We start from the raw sequence: 24,921 nt of genomic DNA, 5'->3' as shown, positions 1-24,921 counted from the left end.
TAGCATAGAAGACTGATGTGGCTACAATGATGAGAAAATAAATTAAGGTGTAGGAAGGAACTGCAGATGCCGGATTACACCAAAGTTACTCCCAAAATGCTGAAGTAACTCAGCGGGACAGGCAACATTTCTGGAGAAAGAATGGATGATGTTTTAGGTTGAGTCCATTGTAAATATTTTTGAATCATTAACTTCCAGTGTAAAATGTTTGAACAAAATCATTACATATTTATATGTAGGTTCACTCAATATAATGTAGTTATTATTACATTAAATGACTTCAAACTACATTTTCCCAAATCTTAATAATGTTGTAAAATCAAATGCTAATGAAAGGTCAGCTAACAACAAACACAAAGCTTAATGAAGTCCTTTCCATTACAATGCATCATTGGGCCTTGAAATGACCACTCTAATGTATAAACCATGGTCTTTCAATTTTTTCTCACAAACTCTGTCTACTGTTGATGATTATATTTTGATAACCTAAAATGCTCATTATTGTATTATATTTATTATCATTGTTCTGCTGAGTTCCTGTTATTGCTATTTCTCTCCGGAACTCCAGTTTATCCCCAAAGCTTCCTAACAATCTAATTAGAAAGTTGTCAATTGACTAATGCTGTTAATAAATCGTTTATGTAAGTTGCAAATTTCAGTAAAGATCGATTGACACTCCATCTCCGCTTTTAGATTTTTTAAAGTAAGTTAAATATGCTAGATTTTTAAAATCAGCTGGAAATTTTGGTTGTTACCAATTCAGGTACATATTTTCTTTAATTCATCTTTTAATGACAGTCATGCAATGTTGTCACAGCCTTCTCAGTAAATGGTGGAATATTTTATTTGGAAGAATTTTCAGCACCAATGTTTGGATTATTTCAAATTTTAACCAACATTTGCCAAGGAATTCTAATATTCCCACAAGGTGCTATAAATGCAAAGGGCATTCAATTGATTCTTGATAAGCACAAAATGCTGGAGTAACTCAGCGGGGCAGGCAGCATCTCTGGGGAGAAGGAATTGGTGATGTTTTTTAGGTCGAGACCCTTCTTTTGATGTCTGAAGAAGGGTCTTGAACCGAAATGTCACCCATTTCTTCCCTCCAGAGATGCTGCCTGTCCCGCTGAGTTACTCCAGAATTTTATATTTATTTAAACCATCATCTGCAGTCTTTTCCTACACAGTTTTGATTCTTAGCTCCCCACTGCATCTTCATTTATTCCTGGGCTCAAGGCCTGGGGCAGAGCTGATTAAGTGTTGCAAATGTTCACGTTCAAAGACATACCTCTTGAATTTGCATTGCTAGACTGGGTGAAAATAGCTCAGGAAATGGGGCAAATGGTGGTGGGGAAAAAACCCATTCAATTTTGGGCTCTAGACATCACTGGCAAGGCCATCGATTATTACCATCCCTGATTGCCCTTGGAAAGGTGTGGGCGAGCTGTATTCTTGAACAATGCAATCCTCCAGTTGAAGTTACTCTCACATTGCTGTTGAGCAGAGTATCCTGGATTTTGGATTAACAATAACAAATACAGCATGGAAACAGGACATCTCGGCCCTACAAGTCCGTGCCGAACATCTTTTTTCCCTTAGTCCCACCTGCCTGCACTCATACTATAACCCTCCATTCCCTTCTCATCCATATGCCTATCCAATTTATTTTTAAATGATACCAACGAACCTGTCTCCACCACTTCCACTGGAAGCTCATTTCACACCACTACCACTCTCTGAGTAAAGAAGTTCCCCTCATGTTACCCCTAAACTTCTGTCCCTTAATTATGAAGTCATGTCCTCTTGATTAAACATCATTTAAAAAACAGTTGTGTTTCCCCAAGTCAGCAAGGTATGAGACTTGAAGAGGAACTAGCAGATGGCCATGTTCCCCTGCACCCAAAGTCCTTTTCCCAGTGTTGGGAAGTTCTAGATTTGGGTAAAGTGCTGTCATAGCAGTCTGGGCGAGTAACTACAGTGCACTCTTATTCCACATTGGAGACACTCTGCACCAGTTGTCTAGCAAATACATAATGGTTAGGTGTCAACTATCAGGAGGCTTTGTCCTGGATGCTGTCAAGTCTCTTGAGAGTTTCTGCCTCTTCATTTGTGCCTTGCAGATGGTGGATAGTCAACGACCAAAGGACACCCAGATTCTGAACAGCTATTGCAATCATTGTATATATGTCACTGGTTCAGTTGGGTTTCTGGTCAACAGTGAACCTCCTGGATATTTTTAATAGGTATCTCAACGATGGCTACGGCATTGAAAGTTAAGGGTGGGGGATTACATACCATATTTTTTGGAATTGGGACAATTGCCTAGGACTTTTGAACAATGCTTGCTGTATATGGTTATTAAAAATTCAGTGATGTCTTTACAAATTTAAAGATGCAAGGGAAAGTTATAAAGCAAAAATTATCATCTGTTTCACGTTGTTTTAGTAGGCACATAATGATATAAAAGACTCACAATGTCCTACATACTAATGATTAATAAGAATTATTTTTAAATCATTTTTTAAATAAAATATACAGAAAGTACTGCACTTTAAATTTTTGATTTTGTAGGCTATCATTTGCTGCAGGAAACTCAGCTTCTGACCTGCTATTCTATTTATGGTATTTATGTAGTGGGTCCATTTGAGTTTTATTTTCATTTGTGACCCCTAGAATGCTGATAGTGAGAGAATCAGCCATGATGGCTCTATTTAATGCTAAGTGTTGGTGTTTGCAGTGAAGGCTGTCATATATATAGTATATTGTAGTAAAACGCCGCTTCCGTTGTAGACTTGTATCCAGATGAGGAAATTCCATTCTCATTCATCTGTGCAGGACCATACTGCCCGGTGCATTTATAACTGTTATTTGCTGCCCCTGAAAAACATCAAAGATACATTAATATTATGGATTGTAGTAACAACATAGAAGCTTTAAAATCCTTTTCAGAATATATTATTTGACCATCTGCCTTATTTAATTTATTTTCTAATTCTGTCTCGGTACAGCTCCTTAGCTTTTGTTATCCTCCTGTGTTGAAGGTTTTACAGAAATGGAAGATATTAAAACTTCATGCACACAGCTGAAGCCGAAGAGATAGCCATGGCAGAACCAGTCGTCGGTAATCTGAACAAGGACAGGTAAATAGTGATTAATTTTAGACATAAAACGATCTAATTACTTTAAAAAGAAACCCACCCGGAGTCAAATTAGGAAATGTTGGTTGAGTAACATTAGATATCTAAATGAAATGTAACTACCTTAACTTTTGGTTTTGGATTAATTACATGCTGCACAACTTTGGTCAAGACAGCAGAAGCAATTTCTTTGGTGAGGCTATTTGAAGACCTCTGATAGACGACTGGAGGTTGATTTCCACTGTACATCATACTCGCTGGTACACCTCTGTTAGATTGCATCATGACCATCGTTGTTGCAGAAACCTGCTGGTTGGGCATTTGTGGTACCAAAGGGTACTGCTGGGCGACCATGCATGATGTTAAAGATTGCTGGTTGACGTAGGCAGGCATAATTGGAGGGGGAGCAACAGGATTTGGCATGGCAAAGCCCACTGACGGGTATTGACTGTATGCAGGAGGGGCACAAGGAACTTGTGATGGAGTTGGATAAGGTGGGCTTTGCATACATGGCATAGGTGGTGGCTCTTGGGGGTAGGGTGGGCAATTGGTTACATTGCCAACCTTACCATACATTCCATTCTTTGTGAGTGGAGTCGGGTAAGGAGGAGCAGCCTGAAAAAAAAAAAAATCAGAAAAAGATTAACAATTTTCCATTGCTGGAACCTCAGTCAAAGAGAGGCGCGTGTAGAGAAGTCAAAGAGAGGCACGTGTCAAAAAGTCACCATCATGGGAGGGGGGACACCCCCTCTCACACCCTCCCCCCACTCGGTTGCTCCACTCCCTCGCCGGGTACCCCCGAGGCCAGTGATCAGTGATCGCTCATGCCTCCCCACTTTCAAAAACGCTCCACGGCCCTGGTTCAGACGGAGAACACTGCCAGATGTGGGTGGGGAACTGAGGCCAGTTGTCCGTGATGTCTGGATCCCAATGCTCAGCGCTTCATGTTTCGGAGTTGGCTAATGTTATTGATTTGTAATTAGCCTGATTTATAATTAGTTGACAAAACCTTAATTTATTAATCCAGAATATCCAGGGGAATGGGATAAGTGTAATATTAAAATGACATGCAAGGTGTCAGGCTGTCTGTCACAACATACAGCCCCGATAACCCATTATTTCCTTCAGTTAAATATTGGGAAGTTAGCACTATTGTCATTTGTCACTCAACTATTATGTTTGTATACCTCACTGACTATTTCTAAACACCCGCCCAAATTCCCCCAAATTCCTTTGACAGGTTGAATAGAAATGTCCCCAATCTCGTTGTTTTATTAATTGAACACGTAGATGAATATCCTCAAGGAGTGTAATCAGATAGGAACTGATTCAGATACAATATTTAAGAGCTTGTTCAAAGAAGGGGCATATTTTAAATGAGTGACAGGGATACTTGCAGGGGAATGTGTGAGGAGATTATTATTTGTCTTTAGTTTTAGCTTGAACCAGGCAGGGGCGGAAAACCCGGGGGGGGGCCAGAGGGGACACGTCCCCCCATGTTTTGAGAGGTGGGGGACATCCCCCCCAAGTTTTTGTAATCCTGATTTTAAAATCTCTGCTTTTAGCACTGGATTGAGCCTCGGAAGCCTCGAGCGTGTGTGTGAGTGTGCGCATGTGCACGTGGCCGCCAAAAAGTTGTGTCCCCCGTCCCCTCCATGTTTTGATAGCGAGTTTCGCTCTTGGAACCAGGACATCTGAAGATTCAAAGTTTAATATAGTAATTGTGCTGATACTGCCTCCAACTAACCATGTAATGAATATCATCCATTCCGGAGGTTTTATTTTTATGATGCCATTTAAACTTCACTTGGATTTCAATCACTTCAATGTAAAAGTAATTGGGAATGGGGAGCATTGGAACAATCAAAACAATTGTAGGTGCAATCAAAACAAATATATTTTTATCATTGTTGTGTTATGAATACCACAGAAAATATCATGTACTCTCAAGATCACATTTAATAGAATAATATTGCTTAAATATATAGTTATTGGACTTTGCATTTCGGAAAAGTTCCAGCTGAGAGGAAGACAGCAAAATACTGAAAATATTGGGGGTGAAAATGACATCAGGCCAGTTTGTTAGGAAAATGAAAGAAATGGTAACAAAATACTTATACAGCTGAGTGAGTATAATTTTATGGATGGGAAATTGTGTTCAACCAATTGATGACTTCTTTGACACAGTAAATAGCATGTTAGATAACAAGCCAATGGATGTAGCAAATTTTGTTACACATAATTTGGTCTGTGAAGTGCTCCATAAAAGATTACCGCATTAGATAAGTACCTGTGGACTTGAACGTAATAGGTTAAGTCTAGAGGGTCAGATATGGGGCTTTATGTGTGGGCCAGATATATTGTTATAACCTTATTCATAGCTAATCCAATTTAAAGCATGTATATTGCATTCAAGTGTAAGTTAACTCGCCACAGTATGCACCAGATTACAACGAGACCTGGGTGTCATGGTACACCAGTCATTGAAAGTAGGCATGCAGGTGCAACAGACAGTGAAGAAAGTGAATGGTATGTTAGCATTCATAGCAAAAGGATTCGAGTATAGGAGCAGGGAGGTTCTACTGCAGTTGTACAGGGTCTTGGTGAGACCACACCTGGAGTATTGCGTACAGTTTTGGTCTCCTAATCTGAGGAAAGACTGAGGGAGTACAGAGAAGGTTCACCAGACTGATTCCTATATGAAGAAAGACTGGATAGACTCGGCTTGTGCTCGCTAGAATTTAGAAAATTGAGGGGGGATCTTATAGAAACTTACAAAATTCTTAAGGGGTTGGACAGGCTAGATGCAGGAAGATTGTTCCCGATGTTGGGGCAGTCCAGAACAAGGCGTCACAGTTTAAGGATAGGGGGAAATCTTTTAAGACCAAGATGAGAAAAAAAAAATTCACACAGTGGTGCATCTCTGGAATTCTCTGCCACAGAAGGTAGTTGAGGCCAGTACATTGGCTATATTTAAGAGGGAGTTAGATGTGGCCCTTGTGGCTAAAGGGATCAGGGGGTATGGAGAGAAGGCAGGTACAGGATACTGAGTTGGATGATCAGCCATGATCAAATTGAATAGCGGTACAGGTTCAAAGGGCCGAATGGCCTACTCCTGCACCTATTTTCTATGTTTCTATTGCACAATGTCGAGCTGAAAAATGCAAAAGCTCTGTACCAATTAGCAGGGCATCACCCTCCCCCCCCCCCCCCCCCCCCCCCCCCCCCCCCCCCCCCCCCCCCCCCCCCCCCCCCCCACCCCCCCCCCCCCATCCCCACCCCCCCCCCTCATTTTGAGTGCCCCCCCCCCCCCCCCCATCCCCCATGGATTGATAACCAACTGTATCATGCATTCCACTATTCGGGTGTTTATTTGACCGAGGTAAAATAAAAAGCTTTTGTTGCATGCTAACCAGTCAGTGAAAAGACAATATATGATAACATTTGAGCCATTGACAGTGTACAGATACATAAGGAGATAACGTTTAGTTTAAGGCCACTCTCTAGTTGATGATAGAAACATAGAAACATAGAAACATAGAAATTAGGTGCAGGAGTAGGCCATTCGGCTCTTCGAGCCTGCACCGCCATTCAATATGATCATGGCTGATCATCCAACTCAGTATCCCGTACCTGTCTTCTCTCCATACCCCCTGATCCCCTTAGCTACAAGGGCCACATCTAACTCCCTCTTAAATATAGCCAATGAACTGGCCTCAACTACCCTCTGTGGCAGAGAGTTCCAGAGATTCACCACTCTCTGTGTGAAAAAAGTTCTTCTCATCTCGGTTTTAAAGGATTTCCTCCTTATCCTTAAGCTGTGACCCCTTGTCCTGGACTTCCCTAACATCGGGAACAATCTTCCTGCATCTAGCCTGTCCAACCCCTTAAGAATTTTGTAGGTTTCTATAAGATCCCCTCTCAATCTCCTAAATTCTAGCGAGTATAAACCAAGTCTATCCAGTCTTTCTTCATAAGACAGTCCTAAGATAGGATGGTTTAGTTGCCTGATAACAGCTGGGAAGAAACTGTTTCTGAATGTGGAGGTGTACGTTTTCACACTTCTGTATCTCTTGCCTGATGGCAAAAATTAAAATCATTTTAATTACTGTTTTGCAACTAATAGAGATAATTCAAAAACAATTTCCCAAACCAGGGTCAAATTTTGCACTCAAAATGAAAGAGTAGAAATAAAAGTTTAACAAAGGTACCTGAGCGTAACCTGGTGGAATCAGACCATACGTAGGAGCAGGGCTTCCATAATAGCTAGGATTCGATGTAGTATGGTCACCTAAACAATAGACCCAACATATTAATACTTTCCACAAAATAAATATTGCCGTAATATGACCCGTTTTGTCTGAAGTATTTAGTGTAAAGGTATTTCTCAAAAATTAAATTAGTGTATCTATAGGGCATAGGCTGATAGTAGTGGTGGGAAGAAACTGTTATTTTTTTTATACCATGATATTCTTGGGATTTATGCCGTAGTTCCAATAAAGGCTATTGCCAATATCATCAAAATATCTGAAGGATATCCTTATAGGGAGAAGTCATAGAGCCATACAGTGTGGGAACAGGCTCTTTGGGCTAACTTGCCCACGCCGACCAATATGCCCCATCTACACTAGTCCCACCTGTCAACGTTTGGCCAATATCCTTCTAAACCTATCCTATCCATGTACCTGTCCAAATATTTCTTAAATGTTATGATAGTACCTGCCTCTAGTACCTCCTCCAGCAGCTTGTTCCATACACATACCTCTCTCTGTGTAAAAAAAGTTATCCCTCAGGTTCCTATTAAATCTTTCCGCCATCACCTTAAACCTATGTCCTCTGGTTCTCAATTTCCCTAGACTGGGTCGGAGACTATGCACTTACCTCATCTATTCCTCTCATGATTTTGTACACCTATAGAAGACCACCCCTTATCCTCCTGCTCTCCAAGGAATAAAGTCTAGCCCGCTTAACCTCTCCCTATAGCTCAGGCCTTCGAGTCCTGGCAATATCCTTATAAATCTTCTCTGCACCCTTTCCAGCTTGACAACATCTTTCCTATAACATGGTGAACAAAACTGAACACAATACTCTAAATGTAGGTTCAACAATGTCTTATGTACTTATGTAATTGTAACATGATCTCCCAACTTCTATACTCAATGCTCTTGACCGATGAAGGCCAATGTGCCTAAAGCCTTTTTGACCACCCTAATCATCAGTGACAACTAGTTCAAGGAACTATGCACCTGCACTCCTTGATCACGGTAAACATTTGGGAGTCCATAAGCACATTCCCAACAAGGTGATCATCCCTTCCTGTATGTCAGCTCCACCCATATAGCCTCACAAACCATCCATAATGTCACCTCTGAACACTACAGTAACATCCTCTTTAACCGATAACGCAAAATCTCCAATGTAGTGAGTGAATGTAGAGTGCGTTGTTGAAATGCAAGATAGTTAACCCTCTCTATCCCACACTCGGTGTTCAAAGGCATGATGATAAACAGCTTGCTGAATATCCCTTATCTCCTCCACTCATGCAATGAGGAAATGGAGGAAAGCCACGTAAGAGTGGAATTACGTCTTCAGCACTTCACCTAGTCAAATGGTGCAATGGCTTAAAATCCGATTAGAGTCTCATGAGGGAGTTCACAAGCTGAACAATTGTGCACTTTAATTGACTTGAGATGTATCTTTCTGCAAACAAAATAACAACATGTCGATCATATTGCCATGTGCAATATTCTCATCTCCTGCGGTTACAAGACTGACTAGTGGGCATCGATGTCCAAAGGCTCAAGGCCCACTACCAGTGTTTAGACCTGCATGAATGGAGCTGCTGCAAGGAAAGTTTATTCTGTGCAGAAATCAGTCATTGAACAAGTTACCATTGCAGGAAATAGAGATTTTGTTCAATTACACCATATTGAGTACAGGTAGATTTGCACAGAAGGACATGAAGTGATTTTATGCCTATCTTGGGCAATTAGTGGTATATTGTAAAATATGATGCAAAGTGCTGGAGTGACTTAGTGGGTCAGGCAGCATCTCTGGAGAACATGGATAGGTGACGTTGCGGGTCGGGGCTCTTCTTCAGACTTATCTGCAGTTCCTTGATTCTGCATTTATCTATATGCAGTACCTTATTTCTACATTTTACTTGACCCACTGACTGACTCCAGCACTTTGTGTTATTTATTTGTAAACCAGCATCTGCAGTTCCTAGTTTCTACATTATATTGCTCCACTGTGAAGTTTCCACAAGCCGACTTTGAAGAAATTCTCCTTGTCACCTATCCATTTTCTTACAGATACATAGATACATAAATAGGTGCAGAGTAGGCTATTTGGCTCTTTGAGCCAGCACCACCATTCAATGAGATCATGGCTGACCATCCACAATCAGTACCCCATTCCTGCCTTCTCCCCATACCACTTGATTCCGCTAGCCCTAAGAGCTCTATCTAACTCACTTTTGAATGCATCCAGTGAATTGGCCACCGCTGTCTTCTGAGGCAGAGAATTCCACAAACTCACAACTCGCCGTGTGAAAAAGTTTTTCCTCATCTCCGTTCTAAATGGCCTACCCCTTATTCTTAAACTGTGGCCCCCGGTTCTGGACACCCCAACATGGAGACCATGTTTCCTGCATCTAGCTTGGCCAATCCCTTAATAATTTTATGTTTCTATAAGAGTCCCTCTCATCCTTCTAAATTCCGGTGAATACAAGCTTGGTCACTCCATTCTTTCATCATATGATAGTCCCACCATCTCGGGAATTAACCTCGTGAACCTACGCTGCACTCCCTGAATAGCAAGAATGTCCTTCCTCAAATCCAAAGAAGTTTTGGGTCAGGACCCTTCTTTAGACTGATTATAGTAGGATGGCAAATGTTTGAAGAGGGGTGGGGGTGAGAAAAAAAACTGGCAAGTGATAGTTGTATAAAGGTGAGGGGAGAGTTATCCATGTCTTCCAGAGATGCTGCCTGACCCACTGAGATACTCCAGCATTTTGTATTCTATACAAGATTCCAGTATCTGCAGTTCCTGGAGTCTACATTGGTTCAGCCATGATGTTATTTCATGGTTGGGCAGGCTTGAAGTGCCAATTGGCCTTCTCCTGCATCTTACCTTTTGTTTCCATTGAGGCAGATGGCTTGAAATTTAATTTGCACTCAAGTAAGCAGCCTGTGGAGCTGCGATCAGCACTAGCAGCTCATACCAATTGTATCAGAGGTGTAGAGGAGACATTTCCCCTAGACCACAGGCATCTTAATTCAGGTACAGGCTTTTTATGCCCAGAACTGGACGATTTACGGAAACATCAAAATTGGCCTTTATACTAAAATTAAATCCTGTCATTATAATTTTGATGACTTTGGCCACATTAGTTATTTTCTTACCCCAAAACTCAATTCCCAGCTGAACACCAGAATTTCAAAAAATATGTGCAGGCCAATACTGATTGGCAACAAAAAAATTGGGATAACATGAGGAATAAAACACCCCCCTTCCCCTCCAACCACACACACGTGACCAGGATTTCAAATGCATTATCAAATGGGAATAATATTTATTTATAAAGCAGATTTTAAAAAGGTGGAAGGAATGGAGAAAGAGGCAAGATATAGCAGCCAATTATAGACTAGATATAGGTATGTTACAAAACCTACCTGAATCGTGGCTGAGAATCTGCCCCACCCCGTGTGCGCGATTTTGGCGCTGTTTAGAGGGGGCGGGTTTAATACGCGATTTTTACTAGGCTGTTGCAATCGAAAAAGTTCAGCCTAGTAAATCATTAATGAAAAATTGCTGAAAGACCCCGTCGCAAAAGGTAATATTAGTTTTTATGGCCTTGTATAATAGTTATAGTAGTTTAAAAATCACTCTCTAAACCCGCGACCTCTCGCAGCCCCAGGGTTTTAAACCCCCTTTTCACGGTGCGACTTGACGCAAGAGGTAACCAGAGTTTGACATCGTGGGAACCTCGTGCGGTAACAGTACGGCATTCGTGGACCACCGTGGCGCTAACGGCAGGTAATCGTGTACCTTGGGTACTCGGGAGAAAATTCAAACATGTTTGAATTTGTCCAAGAGTGACGTGCACTTGTGGTTGAGCATTGCAACATTTTATGAACGAAGTGTCCCGTGCGATATCTGTAGAAACTCTTGCGGTTACCGTGGGAACTCCTGCGAACGGTGAACCCGGAAGTTGGATAGAGTGAATCCTGCCAGTTTGTTACTTACATACAAATCTAATAAAACTAGCTAACAAGCATTTCATTAATGTCAGTGTGTCTCTTTTTGTCTGAAAGCAGTTTCTAACTGGAGGAACTGGAGGTCCGAGGGCCAGGCAGCATCTACGGAGGGGGATTGACAGGCGAGCCTTTCCTCAGGCTGCCTTATCTCTCTACCCCCCCCCCCCCCAACTCCCACACACACACACAAATGCTGGAGAAACTCTGCGGGTGCAGCAGCATCTATGGAACGAAGGAAATAGGCAACGTTTCAGCCCGAAAAGTTGCTTATTTCTTGTGTATGTTTCGGAAGGAACAGCAGTTGCGGTTTTAAAGAGAATGAGTTCGACGGCAGGCAGCATCTTGGGGAGAAGGAATGGGTGACATTTCAGGTCGAGACCCTTCTGATATGCTGCTTGTCCCGCTGAGCTACATGTTGTGTCTATCTTCGGAGGTCACAGCATCTGCAGTTCCTTCCTGCGAACCCGATTGAAAGATGAGAGGCTGGGCGATTGAAATCGATCATTAAAATGAATTAAATAACTAGATACCTGTCTCAATCGTATCTACGGGATGGAACAGGCTAGATGGAGGAAGAATGTTCCGAGTTGGGGGAGTCCAGAACCAGGGTCCCTGTTTACAGTTACAGTCTACCGTGGGAACTCTTTAAATTACAGCGGGAAACCTTCAATTTCCCAGGGGGTCGGGACAGGACTGGAGTTCGGAGGGAAAGGTGGGGAGTCGAGGGAGAGGAGGGGGAGACAGATGGGGGGACTTCATTTACTGGCGGTGGGTGTCTGTCACTGAAACAGGCAGGTAAGATTTCGCATCCACCTTGTGTGTGCCTCTCTCTCTCTCTCTCTCCCTCCCTCTCACACAGGCATGACTGGAGGAACTCCGCGGGCCAGGCAGCATTTACGGAGGGAAATTGACAGACGACCCATTCTTCAGGCTGCCTTATGTCTCTCTCCCCCCCCTCCCCCCCCAACTCCCACCCAACACACGCGAATGCTGGAGAAACTCAGCGCGTGCAGCAGCATCTATGGAGCGAAGGAAATAGACAACGTTTCGGCCCCGCTGCACCCGCTGAGTTTCTCCAGCATTCGTGTGTGTGGGTGGGAGTTGGGGTGAGGGGGGGGGGGGGGAGAGACACAAGGCAGCCTGAAGAATGGGTCGCCTGTCCATTTCCCTCCGTAGATGCTGCCTGGCCCGCGGAGTTCATCCATTCATGCCTGTGTGAGAGAGAGGGAGGGAGGGAGAGAGAGAGAGAGAGAGAGAGAGAGAGTCAGTCCTGGTCAGTCCTTTGAAGGTAGACACCAGTTGCTTGGAGCAACTCAGCGGGACAGGCAACATCTCTGGAGAGAAGGAACGGGTGGCGTTTCAGGCTGAAAGTTTCTTCAGACTGAAAGTTTCACCTCTCAGTAGATCATAAAATAACACAATAATCACGGTCAATGTGAGATACAGTCTTTATTCATATTTGACAAAATAAAAAGACGACTTCTTGCACATATTGAGAGAAGGTCCATCACACCAAACACCATTTGTCTAAAAAAACACAGATTATTCTTCAGCTCATTAAAGAGCTCGGGTGAAAATACCAATATAGTGTGTGACAACAAAGTAACACCATTTGTGCCACGTGATTAACTACACTACAGACAACGATGTTCATTCGGGAATGATCGGGAGACTGACAAGTCACTCGCACAAATGACAGAATTGCCGAGTACCATGGGAACTCTTTACTCTACCCCCGTTATAGCGTGTGATATCGTGCTAGACCACGACCACTCCACTCTGGCTACATCTTGCGTCAAGTCACCCCGTGAAAACGAGCCATTATAAAGTAAACAATTAAAGGTATGTACCTTATTTTTACATTAAAAGGGGCTTCTTAAGAACCCTGTATATAAAGTTTTTTATAGCGAGTAGCTAATTTTGGGCTCTTTATATCCCGCAGTATTTTTCTGGGCATTTGAGGGCACAAATCCACTGCAATGTGAACGTTCTAAACCAGCACGTTCACAGGAACCCACTAGAAAGCCGATTTAAATGGACTTTAATTTACAGCAATTGAACACTAAATTCCTTCCATTTGGCCTATAAATTGATGTAAATGAGATTTTAAAATCATGTTTTATTGTGAATTATTTATGAATATTATTTGGACACTTGGGCTATTTAAAAAACGTTAATCATTTATTAAGACATGGATAGATGTTTAGATCTAGTAATTGAAGTTTGAAATTTGCTACACTTGGGTAACTAACTAATTATATGCTTTAATTTCAGGTCATCCAAGTTAGATTATTTTATGTTTGTTTCAGAATGGTTCAATCTACGATAACTGAAAATTTCATTCAGTTCTCTTAATTTTTAAGAAGGTTATGGCCTTTTGACTGTCCATGATCACAGCTTTTTTGTTATGTCCATAGAAAATCAATGGGGAACAAGATGCTAATTTCCGAGTATGAAAATGGCCATAACTTTTTAAATACTTGAGATATGAAAGTGAATTAGGTGTCAAATTAAACTTCTTTTTATGCTTTATCTGATGGGATAAATTACAGACTTGATTTTTTAAATCTCAAAATTTTGTAACATTGCTACTAGATAGACTGAGAAGCCTCTTATAATACTTTATGATTATTTTACCGTTTATCTTTGAGGTAACTTTGTGCAATAAAGTTAATGTTTATTGTGTTTGGAGCTAACATGCTTCTCTTAAATAGTAATTTTCTAAGCTAGTAACAATGAAGCTAAACCTCAAAAATAATTCTTCCACCAGAATGGACAAATGACAATAATAACATCAAGTAAATGCAAAGGTGGAAAGTTATGCCCCTGACCCACTTAGGAAACCTGAACGGAAACCTCTGGAGACTTTGCGCCCCACCCAAGTTTCCATGCGGTTCCCGGAGGTTTTTGTCAGTCTCCCTACCTGCTTCCACTACCTGCAACCTCCGGCAACCACCTGCAACCTCCGGGAACCGCTCGAAAACCTTGGGTGGGGCGCAAAGTCTCCAGAGGTTTCCGTTCAGGTTTCCTAAGTGGGACAGGGGTATTATTGTGTACTCTTCAGGCCTCAGCTTAGTATTAATATGATGCAACAGGAGGAACTGATAGCGAGCACAGTGTAACATTAATAAGAAACAATGCTACTTTTGCGCAGCATAGTTACATCATTCATTTTTGTTTATTAAAAGGAGGCAGGCCAGTCATTGCAGCTACTTCACTTACTCCAGATGCTTTTTGACAGCTCCTGGAATCAGATTTGCAATAAAGAAACAAAAATCAGGTGAATGCTGTTCTGAATGGCAACATGTTTGTCAGTTTCTTCTTCCTACAAGTTACAGAAGATTGATAAGTGTAGGTCAATTTACAGCAAGGTCATCATTTTACCCACAGTTCCTGCTGCATCATGCATGAAACGGAATCATGAATAAATAAATCATCAGTGACTTGCAGCAATAAGAGAGGAACCGGGTTAGCATTTTCAGACACTTGTAGCGTACAACAGAATGGATTAGCAGTCTATGTGATCATATGTGATCATTTTTGTCAAATCATGCTGTGTCAAGGATTATTCACAAATTTGCACTGGAATTTAGCAATAAGATCACATATATCATTCTCATTCTTATAACTGACTTTGGCACTTTATCAGAACCAACGTTATTCTAGCATATCCTTCCGTTTTTTGTTAAAAGCATTAATGAACTGAGGGATCATGTTGTCCAAGTACATAGCTGCCTGAATGTGCCACACAATTAGATAGAGTGGTAAAGAAGGCATATGGTATGCTAGCTTTTATAGGTCAGGGGATTGAGCCAGAGTCAGATTCCGAAAGTCATGATGCAGCTTTATAGGATTTTGGTTTGGTTGCATTTGGAGTATTGTGTGCAGTTCTGGTAGCCCCATTACAGATAAGCTGTGGAGGCTTTGGAAAGGATACAGAGGAGATTTACTGGAATGATGTCTGGATTAGGGGTATTAGCAACCAGGGGAGGTTGGACAGACTTGGATAGTTTTATTTGGAATGCTGAAGGCTGGGGTTAGACCTGATAGAAGTATATACAATGATGAGAGACATAGATAGGGTGAACATAATATTTTTCCAAGGATGGAAAAATCAAATACTAGAGGGCATATCTTTAAGTTGAGAGGGAAAAAGTTTACAAGAGATGTGCAGCTAAACTTTTTTTTTTACACACAAAGAGTGGCATGTCACTGGAATCTGGGGATGTTGGTTGAATCGGATACATTAGTAACATTTGGATAAGCATATGGATATACAGGTGCACAACCTTTTATCCGCAATTCCAAATAACGAAAAGCTCCGAATACCGGCCATCTTTTCGGTCCTTGAAGAAAGGTCTTTGAAGACGTTCACCGAGGGCGGCTCGCAGAGGTGACAGCGGAACCTCCGGTCGGTCCTCGAAGCAAGGGGAAATAAATCCCCATTCATAAAAGAGAAGGTGAGGGTATATTGCGCAGGAGGGTTAATAATTGACAATCTGCTGCTGCCTGCCCGCTGAGTTAAAAAGTTCCCACAGTGTATCGTGAGTCTACCGTGGGAACTTTTTAACTCAGCGGGCAGGCAGCAGCAGATTGTCGCTCCCTTCAGTTTCACCCCACCTACACCCCTCTGCTTCCCGGCCATGTATGTGACCCCTTCCCTCCCCTCCCCAGCTCCCCGCCCATTGCACCGGCGCGGGGGCTTTGCACTGTCTTCACGTCGGCGATGCCAGCAGGTCAGTGCCAGTCACCGGAGACGTCAGGACCAACAGGACACCGACCCCCAGGCCCACCAGGCCCACTGCAAGCACGGAGATCCCAGAGACCCACAGCCAGCAGCAACTCTAGCCCAGTCCCGTTCCAACTCCATATGAACCCAGGTTGCAGATGAGGGGGCGCAGCTCGGGCTGTGGGCGAAGTGCCACTTGTCGCCGTGGCGGCCCATCAGGGAGCGGGTTCCTGTTGGTTCTGACGTCTCCGGCCACCCCCCTGGACAGGAGCTGAGACTGGGAACTGTACCGCCCTTACCCCCTCCCTCTGCAACTGCAAACAACCCCACTCTCCTGCTCACCTGCAAGGGCGGTACAGTTCCCAGTCTCAGCTCCTGTACAGTGGAGTGGCCGAAGACGTCAGGACCACCAGAAGCCGCTCCCTGATGGGCCGCTACGGCGACAAGTTGCAGTTCGCCCACAGCCTGAGCTGCGCCCCCTCATCGGGACACCGACCCCCAAGCCCACTGCAAGCACGGAGATCCCAGATCAGCAACTCCAGCCCAGCCCCACTCCAACTACAGAGGAACACGCTCCCCGTAGGGGCAGAAGCTGATGGTGTGCAAGGTACGTCTTGTTCTTGGGGTGGCGGATGAGGGGTCGCAGCTCGGGCTGTGGGCAAACTGCCACTTGTCACCGTAGCGGCCCATTGGGGAGCGGGTTCCTCTGGAGTTGGAGGGGGAGGGGGGTATTGTGCTGTGTGATCGCCCCCTGCTATCCCAGGGACAGGGAGGCACAGCGGCTTTTGAGAAGGGTGGGCAATCACTTCCAAAGTTCTGCCCACACAGTCAGTACACCTCTCCTACACTTGTCTCCCGCACTAAAATCATCTCGCAGAGAATGATCCCAGCCTAACCCTCCCTATTCTCTCCTATTCTGCAAGAAAAACTACATTGAAGACTCCAACACATGATCGAGTAACTGCCGGGATCGAGGCGCAAACTCGCGACCTTGCGGATATGAGCCGAGCACTCTACCACTGAGCCAGCCGTTAAAATCTACTCTAAAAATCTTCCATTCTGAAAGCCGAAAAATTCCGAATTACGAAAAGTGTCTGGTCCCAAGGCTTTCGGATAAAAGGTTGTGCACCTGTACAAGGAATGATGGAATATGGGTTATATACAGGCATAAGTAATGGTCTTGGCATTATGTTTGCCACAGACATTGTGGGCCAAAGGGCCTGTTCTTATGCTGCAATGATTCATATTCTATGTCATAGATAGAAATTGCCATTCTTTTTTTTTTTTTGCCAACTCTGAATAAAACATGTTCCAGCTAAATTTTCAAATAAATATCTAACACCCGCAAGCTTGATGAATTTTAGTGATTCTTGATGAAAAAAGAAACCCACGACAAAGTGGTTTATTTTATTATTTTTGTCTTGGAAATCAAAACGACATTGCCTGCCAATGGAGCAAGAATCTTCTTACTAAGTGAGTTAGGCATGGCTGTCATACCAGGGGAAAACCACCATGAAGCTAAATTTAGATTGGAACAGAAGGGCCAATGAAAAATGTGGTCAGTTCAGTTCAAAACCCACAAAGAATGAGCAGCGATCAGAGACTCAACGGTAAAACAAAGAGAAGGAAGTAGATCGACAAAAACAGAGATCAGAAATCTCCAAGATCTACATGCTGTACATAATTGAAGATGAAAGGAATCAATTGTCAGGTGAGCATTGGAATGAGATGGAACGTCGCAGATAATACACATGGTTGCACACAAAATACATACCAGAAATTTTTTTTTCACAGTTGGAGCCTGAATTGACATGCCATTATTCTGAATAACCTGAACCTCGTTTTAAAAGACATACCAATCCATCAAAGCAACCAAACAACATGTTTTTCCCCCAACTGGATTTAGACACATATTATTGTATTACAGCACATCATCAGACCATAAGTGATTATTGCAATGACTGTTGCATTCAGGACATTGTTCCTGTAAATATTACATACCGATTACATACTGATTGTACCGATGAACCTGAAGTAAAAATGAGGAAATAAACTAGAACTGGGAACAAGTAAATCAGAAGTAAACAAAAAAGTGAAGACAGACACAAAATGCTAGAGTAACTCAGCTGGACAGGCAGCATCTCTGGAGAAAAGGAATGGGTGACATTTCAGGTCGAGACATCTGAAAAAGGGTCTCTGTCAAAACGTCTCGACCTGAAACATCACCCATTCCTTCTATCCAGAAATGCTGCCTGTCCTACTGAATTACTCCAGCATTTTGTGTCTAATCCTGACAAGTAAAAGAAGTGAAACTTGAAAATATTTAGTGAAAACAAATTAGTTAGATTTCATATTCTAGCCTCCAACCATCCCACATCATCACAACCTCCCACTCCACAACATCAATTGATTAGCATTGCAGAGATCATAGAGCAGTCCAGCACAGGAACGGGCCCTTTGGCCCACAATGTTTGTACCGAACATGGTGCCAAGTTAAACTGATCTCATCTGCCTGCACATGATCCATATCCCTCTAATCGTTGCACTTCAATGTGCTTATCCAAAAGTGTCTTTAAGGCCACTATCATATCTACCTCCATCACCGCCCTTGACAATGTGTTCCAGGCCCCCACCATTCTCTGTGTGAAAAACCCGCCCTGCACATCTTCATTAAACTTTCCCCTCCCACCTCTTGTTTTGGACATTTTCATCCCGGGAAAAAAGTTCTGACTGGCTAGTGTTCCAGGGATTGTCCTGGAAAGTTGACCAAGCCTCTCACCAGTCAAATTGGAAGTGTGCACTACAAGTGACTTGATTTACACCAAAACTAGCTTATTGTTTTGTGGTACATGATTCAGCAAGATAACTGATCCAACCTTTTGTTGATAGTCACAAAGTATAAATAATGTCCATCGGCTGCAAACTACAACTGACTTTCCATTGGACAAGATATTGGAGTACATTTATAATCCTGTAGTTGGAAGCATTTCCAAGTCAGGAGGACACATCATGGAGACCTCAGTGGTACCATATTTGTGACCATCTTCAAGAAAGGTGAGTCTGACTGGCAGAGTGCCGCAGTAGCTAATGCTACTGCCCCACAGCTCCAGTGGCCCAGGTCTGACCCCAACCTCTCACGTAGAGAGTGGTGAGTGCCTGGAATGAGCTGCCAGGAGTGGTGGTGCAAGCAGATATGATAGTGGCAGTCGAGGCTTTTGGAAAAGCACATGGATGAGATTAGCTTATCTTGACATTAGGCTTGACATGGACATTGTGGGCCGAAGGGCCTGTCCCTGTGCTGTTCAGCTCTATGTTCTATTACTGCAGGCTACAGTTATAAGATATAATCAATCAATACACAACCAGGGTAGTAAGATAGTTGACTGTGAAATAGCAGCTTTTTCATTTCTATATTACACAACTGCTATCAATGAAGGTCATGCCATTTTGTTTCATTGCAAGGCAGAACAAGCAATAACAAATAGCTGTTCATGCTCCTAGGCATATTGCTGATTTAAAAGTGCAACCAACTGTGCAAGATCCAGCTGGTTTACATCGTCAAGTATATTTTGTGTGCTGATAGGTTTTGAGCATCGCAGTAAAATCCCCACCATTACTCTCCATCTGCTGGGCAGCATGTCGTGAGACTAGAGAGGTTTGTATTGTAGGGAGACTTGGCAGCCAATTTCTAAAGAGCAAGGATCCACAAGCAGCAATAACTTAAGTGACAAGATCAAGTGTTCATTATTATGGTATTGGTTGAGAGATAAATGCTGGTCCAACACTAGACAGATCCCACTTTTGTTTTGTACATTTCCCAAGGGATTCCCATTTATCTGAGAATGTAAAGAGGATAGATGGTCAGATAATTAATTTGTAAAGTAAGTATTTCTTGATGGTCTGGTAATTCTTCAAGATTGCCCTTATGTTTTGCCACCACAAAGAGAGTTGTGAATGTAGACACAAAATGTTGGAGTAACTCAGCATCTCTGGCAAGAAGGTATGGGTGATGTTTCGGGTCAAGACCTTTCTTCAAACCGAGAATCAGGGGAGAGGGAATACAGAGATAAATAAAGTCTTGGCACTCCTGTTTTGTGTTCCTGCATCATTTTTGTTCTTGCTCCTCCATTCCAGAAATGATAAGACAAGTAATCATCGGGGTGGCCTCCCCAATGCATGCAGGCAGAGCATGTATATGCATTGCAAGAAATAATGATTTAATTTAAAAAACAGACAGAGATTGATGCTACCAAATGAATGTTCCAGACGTTGTGCCAATTTCACATGTCTGCAAGTTATGGCTGCATTTTTCAGCCATATACAATTTTCCTTTTCAAGCAGGATTATGGTATGAACACGAACGCACACACATATTCTCTCTCAGGAACAACATGTTTGTACTTAAAGATACACCACAAACAGTTATCAGAAATGTTCTGGGAGTTGTACTGTCAGAGCACTACTGGTACCGTTGCTGCTTTTAAATTCCACATTCACTAGACAAATGAATGAATTAATGAATACGTTTATTAGCCAAGTATTCACATACAAGGAATTTGCCTTGGTGCTCCACTCGCACGTGACAACATGACATGCAGTGACAGTTAGGAATGGCACATAAAACATTAATAATAAAACATTATCGATTAAACATGTGAATGAAATAAAATACCAGAGCAATAGGAGTCTGCAGATTTTTGGTTATTGAGTAGAGATACTACTCGTGAATAACAGCTGTTTTTATGTCTGGCTGTGGCAGCTTTGACAGTCCTGAGTCGCCTTCCAGAGGGAAGTGATTCAAAGAGATTGTGGCCAGGGTGAGAGGGGTCAGAGATGATCTTACCCGCTCGCTTCCTGGCCCTTGCAGTGTACATTTCATCAATGGATGGAAGGTCGCAGCCAATAACCTTCTCAGCTGATCAGACAATTCACTGCAGCTTTCGGATGAGCCAAACCAGACCATGATGGAGAAGGTGAGGATAGACTCTTCGATGGCCGTATAGAATTGGACCATCATTGCCTGTGGCAGATTGTGCTTCCTCAGCTGCTGCTGTACATCCTCTGTTGGGCCTTTTTGACTGTGGAGTCAATGGTGGCCCCCCATTTAAGATCCTTGGAGATGATGGTTCCCAGGAACATAAAAGACTCCACAGATGTGACTGTGGTGTTGTTGATGGTGAGAGGGGTGCGGGGAGGGGGAGCTTTCCTAAAGTCTACAACCAATTCCACTGACTTAAGAGCATTGAGCTCCAGGTTGATGCGATGGCACCAGGACGGCAGCTGTGTCACTATCTGTCTGTAGGCAGGAACACCTCGGTTTCCCGTGTTAACAGATAGGAAATATATATTACTAACTTGGTAACAAATATTACCTACCAAAAACCAGGGACAATTACGGAAACAGCTTAAGCTTGATATCCCACAACAGAGCATTGCAAGCCAATGGGAGAATATTGGTTAAAAAAGGTGGTAGTATATTTGTTTTACACACAGTGGAGCAGCATTGGGGAAGACTTTTAGGTTGGCATTGAAAGGACAAAACACTGTTTTGCCCGACCTGCATGGCAATTAAGAGGTGGCAATTCAAACATTGGCTCCATTAATACATTTCCAACCAATCAGGGCCAATAAACAGAGACTGAATTACAGTAAACAGTTTAAAATAATAACAACAATAATAAATACTTTATTAATTTACAGTATTGTAAATTAATTTACTTTACATTAATTTACTTTATTAGTTTACAGTTCACAATTGCTATAATTGAGGGAACATGCATATGTTGCTTTAAGCATTCAAATGATTTGTTTTCCTTTTGGGGATCTTGACAACTACTCCCTCCTTTATCTCTTCACCAAGACAAACTTTTGACATTAACTGATGCCCCTGTCCCACTTAGGAAACCTGAACGGAAACCTCTGGAGACTTTGCGCCCCGCCCAAGGTTTCCGTGCGGTTCCCGGAGGTTCCTGGAGGTTTTTGTCAGTCTCGCTACCTGCTTCCACAACCTGCAACCTCCGGCAACCACCTGCAACCTCCGGGAACCGCACAGAAACCTTAGGTGGGGCGCAAAGTCTCCAGAGGTTTCCGTTCAGGTTTCCTAAGTGGGACAGGGGCATAAATCTCCCCTCTCTCCCACTGCCCACCTCCCAACCTGACCACAATCGCCTTGACCAGAGCTGGCGTATAAAACATTGCATCATTTATTTAAATGGGGTTACTGACCTGCATTGAAATAGGAACAGGAAATATATGTTTTCATTCACTTTCTTTATTTTAATATTTATATTTAATATCTTTAACTTAAACTTGTTTGCGCGTACATTGTTTTTTGTTTATTGTTGACAACTTTTAACTTCTAAAATTATTTAATTTGACAACCTTTTTTAAAACGTCCCCGATTATCTGGATCTCGGGATAATCAGTGTGTTTATCAGATTAATCCACCACCAGTAGCTTTGTTGCCTTCATGAATCATACTGTGAGATGGCAGCAACAGCAGCAGCAAGGATCAGGAACAACCCCGGATTTAGCAGTGAAATGGGGGGTAGCATGGGGAGAATGGCAATGGTGAGTACAAGAGTATGGTTGGGCCTTGTTCACTATTTCACTTTCTGTTGGTGCTTTCATTCTCACTAGGTAGTGACTGGCCGCGGTGCACTTCCAGAAATTTTTATTTTTATTTCAGATTTCTATTATCCAAAATATTTGGCGCAATCATTTCCCAGTTACAGTCGGATTTCCAGGACTCTGATTTCCAAAAAAGTACTTATATGAAGGCAATAAAAACCTTATTTGCAACTTTAAAAAACTGCAGATGCCGGAAACCTGAAATAGTAACAGAAAATGACAGAAGAACTTAACAGATCAGATGGCACCTGTAGACAAAGAAACAGTGCTCACACTTCAGAAAGGACACCTAACACTAGAACTGGGAAATAAAGTAAGAAAAAGCCTTTGTTCACTTTCAACTCTTGTTCAAATTGTGAGGTTCCTCTTTTAAAAAATTTTTTTTAGCAACAGTTACATTTCTGACATGAAAATAGAACATTTCAATCCCTATCAGATCTCATAAATTCTAGGACCAGAATAAAGCCATTCGGCACATCAAGTCTACTCCGCCATTCAATCATGGCTGATCTCTATCTTTCCCTCTCAACCCCATTCTCCTGCCTACACCCCATAACCCCCGACACCCTGATCTCAAATCATTCTCTCTGCGTGTTTTCCTTCTGAATCTTCTAACATGTTACTCCAAATTCTCTGTAATCTCTTTCCAAGAGATTTACATTATCCATTCTTCCTGGGCTTTTAGACTATATTTGCTGTTTCCTACATTAATACAGAGTTCCTTACAAACTGTTTTATTTCCCTCATACCAGACATCTCCAACTACTGCTGCTTGGTCCACACAGACTAACAAGTCAGCAGATGGGATGAATTTTCCAAGTCCAAATCAGTCATGAAGAAATCTTAGCAACCACAAACTGTTAATTGAAAAAAAAATCAAACTGATTGACATCAGGCTGACACAAAGGTCTGAATGTGGAGTTAAAGTGCCCAGTTATAGAAGTGCAATTCCAATTAATTGTAATTGAAATTATGCAGTAACTTGGGATGTTAAGAGAAAATATTAAACCTGCAAATGGATACCAAATTACAGTATAAAAGTACAACTCTGCCTATTGAGTAGGCAAGGAAAGATTTATTTCCACTGATCCAATTTGCACCCGATCACCATGAAGAGATTAAACATTTGAAGGTCTGTAAAAGAAGAAAAGTGACATTTCCACCCTGCTAAATGATGGTGTCGGAGACTTCACACCTTCTGCCTAAAGTGTTGCAAATTAATCACATTTTCGATGTACTTGTGAAGTTTATTTCGCGAGTCTTTCATTTTACATGTTTATTAATCACCATATAAAATAATTCAACTAATTTCTCCAAATCATCCAAGTTTTCTATATCTCCTCTGATTGCAACCATCCCGATGGTCACTTTCCTACTGAGCCCACAGCGGCTATTTGAGCCGACAAGAATTTCACCACATTTCTCTGCCGAGATGCACCTTAGTTTTAGATACCTCTACTCTATCATGCAAATACATTTACACAATCAAATGAACACCCTTTCCAAACTATTTTAAAAAACCCTTCAAAAATGAAGCATTAAAGTTTCAGAACATTCTACTCCTATGCATTTACAAACATTTCACAAACTTCGTCAATACATTTTGCGCTGCGGAAGTTCAAGCAGATTTCCTTGTAAACACATTGTTATCTATCTGCGTGAGTCGGCACAGCCTCCGCTGAGTCTCCACCATACCTGTGAAATAATATTCTGCCATTGTAGGTAGCGTAATTGCTGTCCAAAACCTGCAGCCTTTGCAGACACGAAATGCTGGCGAAACGAGAGGACCAGACAGCATCCGGGAAGGGAATGGAAGCTTCGAGTTTTCAACCCAAGATCTGGCATGCGAAAGTGGGAGGGATAAAATATCGCACATATAAAAAAACTCTTTCACATTCAGCCAATTAAAACCCAGTTATCCATGTTTCAAAATAATTGTCATTTACAAACAAAAAACACTCCTTGGAGATATTATGCACTGTATTGTTTAATGAGGTTGTGAGACAATTTTGTTCTGTTGTGAATTTGTAGAAACAAGGAACTGCAGGTGCTGGTTTAGACAAAAAGACACAAAATGCCGAGTAACTCGAGTAACTGGGTCAGGCAGCATCTCTGGAGAATATGGATAGGTAACATTTCGGGTCAGGACCCTTCTTCAGACTGA

At 42.3% G+C, this 24,921-nt stretch overlaps 1 protein-coding gene across 2 annotated transcripts; it reads right to left on the bottom strand.

The window, feature by feature from the left end:
* Positions 1-228: 228 nt before the first annotated feature.
* On the bottom strand, positions 229-24,622 carry LOC129710243 (uncharacterized). Of its 2 annotated transcripts, none has more exons than XM_055657118.1 (4): positions 24,453-24,622; positions 7,349-7,428; positions 3,707-3,752; positions 229-2,877 (listed from the first exon to the last, which is right to left on the bottom strand). In XM_055657118.1, exons 1-4 carry the CDS (start codon positions 24,553-24,555, stop codon positions 2,747-2,749), a joined length of 360 nt encoding a protein of 119 aa, XP_055513093.1. In that variant the 5' UTR covers positions 24,556-24,622; the 3' UTR covers positions 229-2,746. The 2 variants fall into 2 exon arrangements, with proteins under 2 accessions (XP_055513093.1, XP_055513084.1); XM_055657109.1 differs by having other exon boundaries at positions 3,261-3,752; positions 24,453-24,613.
* Positions 24,623-24,921: the final 299 nt, after the last annotated feature.

Source organism: Leucoraja erinacea, chromosome 2, assembly GCF_028641065.1.
Source record: "Leucoraja erinacea ecotype New England chromosome 2, Leri_hhj_1, whole genome shotgun sequence".
In the NCBI taxonomy this organism is placed as follows: Eukaryota; Metazoa; Chordata; class Chondrichthyes; order Rajiformes; family Rajidae; genus Leucoraja; species Leucoraja erinaceus.
The sequence above is the reverse complement of the archived record's forward strand: the minus strand, read 5'-3'. Positions and strand labels throughout refer to the sequence as shown.